The sequence below is a fragment of the Limulus polyphemus genome, unplaced genomic scaffold (assembly GCF_000517525.1).
Source record: "Limulus polyphemus unplaced genomic scaffold, Limulus_polyphemus-2.1.2 Scaffold1854, whole genome shotgun sequence".
Taxonomy (NCBI): domain Eukaryota; kingdom Metazoa; phylum Arthropoda; class Merostomata; order Xiphosura; family Limulidae; genus Limulus; species Limulus polyphemus.
Window position 1 is genome coordinate 70,253 of NW_013667464.1, and position 8,942 is coordinate 79,194.

At 35.8% G+C, this 8,942-nt stretch overlaps 1 protein-coding gene across 3 annotated transcripts in view; it reads left to right on the plus strand.

Moving 5' to 3' along the window:
* LOC111087190 overlaps positions 1–8,942 on the plus strand; it is a 47,532-nt gene that overhangs the window by 9,846 nt on the left and 28,744 nt on the right. For all 3 annotated transcript variants that reach the window (XM_022392996.1, XM_022392993.1, XM_022392994.1), the window contains exon 2: positions 8,407–8,502. In XM_022392996.1, coding sequence (XP_022248704.1) covers positions 8,413–8,502 — 90 coding nt within the window. In that variant the 5' untranslated portion in view covers positions 8,407–8,412. The remainder of the gene's footprint in view (positions 1–8,406; positions 8,503–8,942) is intronic.

Consider the following 8,942-nt stretch of genomic DNA (forward strand, 5'->3'; position numbering starts at 1 on the left):
TGCTAAATTAGGGACGGCTAGCGCAGATAGCCCTCGTGTAGCTTTGCGCGAAATTCAAAAACAAACAAACCTTTAAAAATTAAAGGGCCGTAAGTCGCCTATAGCAGTGTTTCCCAAAGTGGGGGCCGTGAAGCTTTTTCTGGGGGAGGGGGAGCGCCCAAAAATGAGCGTAAACAAAGATGCTGAATTAATTTTAATTCTAAGTAAACCATAAAACGATAAAAATTAATTTGAATTAAATGATACAGTATGTTGAAAGAAGATGTTATTGTTTTTACTACAGCATTGGTTTTCAATCACTATGCTAAAGTTATAGGCTGGGGGGGGGCATTTTAAAATCACATTTTAAGGAATTTTTATAGGTTTATATTCACGTCAAAGGAGCCTCAGTCTAAAAAAGTTTGGGAACCACTTGCCTATAGAATACGTATTGAAAGTCTCAAGATTTCAGCCGCCGTTAAACAGCTCCATACCTTTCATCTGTGGGCGCTTTATAAATGTGTTTTCTTTGGTATATACGTCCAACGCTGTTCAAGGGCTATCTATCTGGGCTAGTCGTCTCTACTTTTGAACTGAAGGACTAGCGGGAAAGCTACAGTCAATATAACCACCTCTAACGTTTGGATTTACTCTTATATAATCGAATATTTGGATTTCATCATCAACCTTGTAACTTACCCACAGATCCAAAGTGCAGAATGCGATTGGGGTGTGTGGTAAACGGGACGTGAACCAGGGATCCGCAGATCCATGGTCCAGCACGCTTACTACCGTGCTACACTTAACTCGTTGTAAATGTGACAGGCTGTTCAAATTTGGTCATTGTGTTCTAAAAGGGGGAATAAGAATAAATATTAATTAAACGAGTTAATTTTAACTTTAACTTAATTTAGATCTATTGCTGATAGTGAAGGGAGGGGAGATGGTAAGTCCAATTTTACTCCGTGATACCAGTATAATTATCAGCAGCAGCATTAAGCATAGTAGTACTAGTGCTAATATTGATATAACAAAGAGCCTGGCCCCCTGAGTGTTATTGTTCTCCAAAGCTAATGCCGTCCATTAACCAATTTTTTTTTCGCCCCATGATATGTCCCACTGGGTTCCTCAATTAATAATTAATAATAATTTAAGAAAAGCTGGAACCGGGAATGAGGAAAATAATGTGAAATACAGTCCACGTAACGATAACAAATTAGTTTATTTATTCCTTGACGTTTGCTACAGCCTACTATCACTCGTAGGCCTAAGTTCACAAATAACATTTTCAATTAAAACATAAATTTACAGATAAATACAGATAATTTTGTTTGTACAATTTCGCGATTAATTGATAGTGTAATTGGATATACGCAAAAACTATAATTCTTCTGAATACTTGACTAACTTCTCAGTCATTGAACAAACTGAAAACTGATTCAGTGCTACTCTAGTTTTCGTATTGTTAAGTCTCTGGTCGTTTCTTAATTTTCCGTAGAAATTCTTTCCGAGAAACTTCAGCGATACAAGTCCTTTCTTAAATAAAACTAGTTTATTCTTTCTCAATACAACTTTGCAATACACTTAACTTCCACAATCAGTTTAACTTAAACACACGCTATAATTCACAACGAACGATTCACGCAGCTTACTTATTACCGCGCTTGAGTCAATTGTTCGTCTCTATCTCTGCATGTCTGCAATTCAATTCTGATTCATTGTCTGGCGCACTTATATACAATAATAGAGGGTGCCTAGCAAATACTGGATTATTCGTGATATTCCCCGATCTTTCTAGAACTCATTACGTGTTACCAGCGTCACGTGACTTCCGCTGTCGTAACAGTATTTATGATTTATCCCTGTTTCTATATGCTTCGTAAAATCTCTTGATCATTAACATTCATGAACATTATAGGTATTCTAGGATTAATTTTATAAACTTTCTAAATTTATCATCATCACTGTGTTAGCAGTTCCTTCTACCAAACAACTAAATTTAAATATTGAAATATAGCTTACAATATTGCCACCTTCCTAGATTATGAAGTCCTTCCAACTATCCTAATACAATAAAGTACTACACCAAACTGTTCTTTCACCAACTCTTTTTGATAATATTATCCTGCAAGGTACAAGATATGCAGCTTGAATGATACTTAGTCCAGTCACTTGGAGAGTTCTTCCAAGGTATGTAGCCAAGCGAATTCACTCGTGGTACTGTCCTTGTTTATGAAAATGGTCTCGACAGGAACCCTGGGGTTCTCAGCGGGTTGAACTTCTGCTGGTAAATTATTATCTGGAATTACCCAGTTGGCTGTTTTCTCACTGATTTACTTCTAAAGATGACCATAGTGGATGACCTTTGTCTTGGATTGCCTGTCCGTCTCAATTCTATAAACTAGATCATTGATCCTTTTCAATACAGCATATGGATTTTTCCAACATATGCTTAACTTTGGAGTTTGTCCTTTCATGCAGAGGGGATTGTACAGCCATACTATGTCACCTCGATAAAATCCAGCTTTACAAGAAGTAAAAGCATAGAGACTTCTTGTTTTATCACCAGCTGATTTAAGTATTCCTGAATAATGTCATGGATGACCTCAATGGTGTTCCTTAGTCCTTCTCCGTTTTCTATGTATGGCTCTACTGAGTAAATATCATCCAGATGCAAGTACATAAGATTCAGTGGCACTTGAGTTATTTTTTCAAACATTAGTGATGATGGTGTATTACCTGTAGCTTCATGTACTGCTGTTTGATAACTCATGAATAACAGTGGAAAATCTTGATCCCACATTTTCTGATGTTCATCCACATAAATGGTTAAATGACTTAAAAGTGTGTGGTGGTTGTATCTCTCCACTATGCTAACAGAAGATGAATGAAGAGCTGTTGTCCTGGTCTTTTTTATTTCAAGGATCTAACACATTTCTTCAAACAAGGCTGATTCAAAGTTATGTACCTGACATCAGTTCCACTGGAATGTCAAATCTTGAAACAAATTCATTGATAAATTTTCTTGCTAGAGTTTCTGATTCATAGTTAGGAACATCATATGGTTCTCGCCATTTGGAGCCAATCGAAATCATGATCTATTTACTTCTACATTTCGTTTGTGGCAGAGGACAAAGCACATCGACAGCAAAGCCTCTCAGGTGATGCTTTAATACATTACTGTTGCAGCTGCCCATGATGTTTCTTTTGGAACCTTTTGCTCACAGCAAGGTTCACGTGTTTTACCCTATTCTCTACATATCTCTGAAATTGAACCCAATCTAAACATTTTTATACTCTCTCCAGTGTCTTCTTAACACCTAAGTGTCCAGCCATTGGAAGATTGTAGAGACAATGAAATGTTTCAGAATGTAGAGACTGCAGAAGTACCAGTACCACCTGTAGTTGTTGTTCCTGTCCACTGGTATCGTCCCCTTTCCAACATAAAACAAGCCCCCATGTAAGTATAATTAATCCCTTTGTGTCCAACCTTTGTCTTTGGGCTGTATGGAGTAACTGTTTGTCATGGAGGTTTCTCAGCACTGTTCGTGATCCATTGAATAATTGGTTTCCAGTTTTATTTTTTGCCTAAGCATCTTTCAGTCGATTGTTGGACCACATTACTTCTTCATCTTCACTTTTGGATCACATCTTGGATTATACTCCATTGCACTTCAGGTTTGTGGTCTCTACTATGTTGTGCATCCCTCTTTTCACTGTATTTATCCTCTTCATTAGCACATAGTCTTTGGGATAATGAATCAGCATTTCCATGGTTCTGTCCAGGGCAGTGGTGATATTAAATCATACTCTCGAAGTTTTGGAGGCCTGCAGCTGTCTGACCTTCTAGATTACACAAATTTACCAGATAAGCCACTTCAATGCTGCATGATTAGTCTGAAATGTAAGCTTTTGTTCATATAAATTTACAGTAAAGGTTCATTACTTTTCGAAATTAAGGAACTACGTGTTCTTTCCTACGTTGTACTTGGAATACAACACTCTTACTGCAAAATCACTATCATCTGTAACTAAGATGAATGAATCTTTATGATAATACAGGAGTAGTGGTCAATTGTTTCTCTAGCTTTTTAACTGCTTATTCACAATCACGTGAGCCAAAAAAAGCTTACTAAATTTTCAAGAAAATTGTGTCGAGGACGAGTTTTGTCAGAGAATGATTTTACAAAACGGTGATAGTAATAGTACAGTCCAAGAAATCCTTTAATCTCATGCATGTTAATTGATGTTGCTGAATTCAGAACAGTCAGTCTTTGATGGGTCTCTAGACACTCACTCTCTGCTGACAATGTGTTCTGAGAAATTCACCCCTTGACAAAACAATTCACACTTCTTGGAATTCAGCTTAAGACTCTGATTTCTCAACAAATCCAGAACTTTCCTTAACCCATCATTAGCATTATCAAAGGTCTTTTCCTGTACATTTATATATTCCAAATAGATGAGTACGGTGACTTAGGGTAGTACCTAAGAGCACACTCCATTAGTCACTGAAATGTAGCAGGTGCTTTACATAATCCCCATAGTATCATGATATTTCGCTGCAATCCATTTCCTACGGTGAAGGCTGTCTTCCCTCCATTTGCTTTTTCTAGTCTTGCACTTACTTATATCCACTTTTAAGATCTGAGGCTGAAAACCATTTGATCCAAGTAGAACATCCAAAGTACAGACAGTCTTTGGCAGTGGGTAGGCATCCTTTTTTGTGAATTCATGTACCTTCCAATAGTCCATGCAGAACCTTATAAATCATTATTCTTCTTCACAAGTACGACAGATGATGCCCTTGGACTACTACTTAGTTCTGCCACTCCTTCTTCCTTCATAGCATCTATCTCTTTGCAAGAATCAAAGTGTCTTGCATGTAGGAGTCTTCTAGCATCTCCAGTATCAATATTGTGGTATAATTTATTTCTTTATCCTACATCATAAGATCTACTGTAGCAAATGTCTTGATATTCTGTGAGCAAACCATGTAATTTCTGTCCTTTTTTGATGATTTGACAATATACTTCCTACATCTTCCCTCAAAGATGACGATATCTAAAGTTCTCTAATGTAGAAGTACTACCTATATAGCTTTACATCTTGTAATTTCCCATAGAGACTTCACTCGAATTTTATAGTATGTTGTGTTCAAGGTTCTTATGATCCACGAAATTCTTCCAAACATTAATCCATCAAGACACACTGAAGTGGATAGTTCTATTACAGCCCAGTAACCAGTTGTAAATGTGTTTTAACAAGTCCTGGAATGAATATTTCACTTCTTGTCACTGGAAATTCAACTTCTTGTGTAGTAATTGTCATGTAGTGCACAAAGCTTTCCTGGTTATAGACTGTGAAACTCTTTGAAGCTAGCCTAACCTCACATCCATATCTCTGCTTGCATTCAGCTACCAATTTGTACTCTTCTTTGGTGTCAATCACCCACACACCATGACAAGTGAAGAAGATTCATACAGTTAGAGTAACTTCCAAATTCCCTTATTTTAGAACTTTTTCTAGAATTGTTGTTTGTACCACTCTATCTTCTTTCATCACTGCTGAAGGCAATTCCCATCTTTCATTACCAAATTGGGTCACTCAACTGTAGGTGTAGAACCAATGCCAACCAACATATTATAAGGCCTCCCATGGACTGGTCTCTTTTATTAATAAACTTCTTATCATATTTGGAGCAGATGGGGTATTCTTAGATTAATTTTGCTCCATTAATCCAGCTACTTTCTTTTTTCCCAATTCCTGGTTATCTGTTGGTTGTTCCTTTGAACTGGTTGGGCTCAAAGACTCATCCTTAGGATACTGTCTCCTTGTTGTCTTAACAACTGTTGATTGCTAATCTGGCTGTGATGGCTAGATTTCCAACATATATAACAAATTCCCCTTTCTGGAGGAGTTATTATTTCCTACAAGCTTTTGTTTGCAGTTCTGAGCAAGTTACCTTCCAAACATATTATATTTTAGTTTATTTCTTCCATTGTTTGTCACTAGTTGTGTAAATTATCATTTTAGTTCTTCTAAACTGTCATCAATTGATTTTCATGTTTTAACACTACTCGATCTGATGATCCCATAACTTTGAGATGATATCTTTAATTGTTTATCTGCAACTTTAATGAATTCTAGTTCCATCATCAACTGCAGAATTTTCGTTAATAATGCACACCTACTTTGCTTCAGCCTAATTCTCATATCCTTGTCTGTTATGGCATCAATAAATTGATCACATGCTAACAAAACCATTATTTAACGAATAATACCAGGTATGATAATTTGAAAAGCCTATTCAAATCTTCTTTAAGTTTGGCTAAGGTCTTTTTTTCACTGTTATCCTGTTTCAGAACTACACCATGGATACTTCTTTCTGGTAAGACACTCTAAACCTGTTAGATAAGGCAGCTACAAATACTTGATAGTTTTTATGGCTCTTAACTGAAAGATGACTTAATATTGTCGAAGCTAATCCTTTGAAATATGTAGCAAGATATATGATATATTCGCTACTCCACATGTTTGTTATGGAAATTATTTGGAATTGAGGCTGGTATGACTCCCTTGGTACATTGTCATCATATTTCATAAGTTTCTCTATAAACTGATATTGAACTGTTCACCTACCACCTGAAACAGAATTCTGACTGGAGCTGGCACAGCAGTAATGGTAAAAGGTGTTCTCCAAATACGTTTTCCTATTCCATATCTAGCAATACATGATGTTTTTGGTCGGATATGGTTTGTTTGTTTAGTGTTAAGCCCAAAGCTACACAATGAGCTATCTGGGCTGTGCCATCCACAGGTACGAAACCCAGTTTTTATGTATAAGTCTTTACTTACTGCTGAGCCACTTGGGGTCTGTTTTTTTTTTTTTTTGGTTTGGATCTCTTGAGTAACTGCAGAAAGAGGGGTTGCTGGTTTAATTTTCGCCTTTAATAATTCGTTTTCCAGATGTCTTATTGTGTCCTTTTCTACCTCGGTGGTGCTATTTTCCACTTCATTCATGTCTTTCTTTACTTGAATCTTGTCTTTTTGTACTTCACTTTTGACTTCATCAATACCTTTTTTGTACTTCTTCAATCTTTTCATTATGGCTTTTCCATACTTCTTCAATCTTATTACTGTAGTCTCTTTGTGCATGACAAATAACTTCACTGTTCTTGTTTTCAATCAGTTTTATTTTTAATTTTAATTATTTTTTGAATAGTATGTCTATTTCTTTTTACTACTTTCTTAAATACCTGCCATGCTCTTCCTGTACTTCTTTCACTTTTCTGTCCTGTAGTTCCAGATCTCGTTTTATTTATATACCTGTTTTTTCTTGGTACTATTTTAATGCTAACCAGTGGCTCAATAGCAAGTCTCTGGACTTACGACGATAAAAGTCGGGTTTTGTTATATGTGGCAAGCACACCACAAAGAACACATTGTGTAGCTTTGTGTTTAACAACAAACAAACTTTCTTCTCCTGAAATTGATTATAATTGATTATAGCACTAAAAATTGAGTTTCGATACCCATTGTAGGGAGAGCACAGACACCTATTGAGTAGCATTGTGCTTAACAAACAAAGTCTTTAAATTTTCTGCAAATTTCTTCTAAAGCTTATTTTAGTTTTCCAGTTATTTCTTCTAATTTGCTGTCTCTTTCTTCTTGATCTTGTCTAAATAATTTCATCACCTCAAGTAACACTTTGCTGTCACTCTGACCTCATTGTCATCATCTTCAACAGTTGAAATTTAGTCAAAGTTTTATTTAAATTCACCAAAAATAATATCCTACTTCTGACACCTTTGTTGTAACTTTTATCTTTCGTTTCCGGTTCTCTAAAATTATCTGGTCAAAATTATTCAATGTTTAGTCCACGTGGCAAGAACAAATTACTTTATTTCCTCTTTTTAACGTTTCTTCGAGGCTTAGTACATGCACGCTGTCATAAATTATTGTAGGCCTACATTACAAATGACGTTCGAACCTCTAACAAAACTAAGACTAACATAAAACCAACTTAATTGTACAAAGTAATTCAATAAGCACAATAGAAAACACAGACCAATATACTTCACGAAAACATAGCTGGCAACATTATCAACGTATGTTGAATGGCCTGGTTTGTGGCTTAGTATAACTTATATATTATTTACCTAGTTCGATTACCTAATTTGTGCCTTAGTGTAACTGAGTATATTATTTATGTAGTTTGGTGGCCTAGATTGTAGCTTAGTGTAATTCAATATAGTTTGATGGCTTATAGAGTGTCTTAATGTAATTAAGATGTTTTTTAATTTGTTTTGTGATGTTATAACCCTTGCACTGTGCATTTTCTTTAAAACCGAGGAAAGTATACACGATTTCATTATTCCAATTTATTGCTTATCGCCAGCCAAATTATTAATGTTTTAATTTCAGCTTGAAATGCACTGTCCAGCTTCAAGGATGTCAACGTTCCTTTTTTGCCTGCTTTTATTGAAATATTTGGTTGGACCCAGTAGCGACAGACATAAGGTAGGCCGGTGAATAAAAGTGTAGAGGCCATTCAGAACACATAATATTGTAAGCTATACTGTTCATGTTGTAATTTGTTTGTTAGCTAGAGTGTATGACGTTAAGATAGACCTAGTTGCTGTGGATAAAATAATTTAAAATAACATTCGTTCTGCATTTGGCTTTGATCTACCTAACATGAGGGATCGAAATATAAAGATAAGATTGTAAAATGTAAACGCTTCCCAAATGTCTTTATTCAAAAGAGACGTTATGAAAGAAAAGCATCACACCAAAATTACATTACATCTGTATAAATATAATAGTACTGTCTGTTGTATGTCCATGTAGCTACTTCGCAGGATGTGGGTGGATCTTCACCAAAATTGGTATTGTTACGTCTCTGGTCGTTTGTTAATTACTCGTAAAAATTCTTTCCGAAGAACTTCAGCGATACAAGT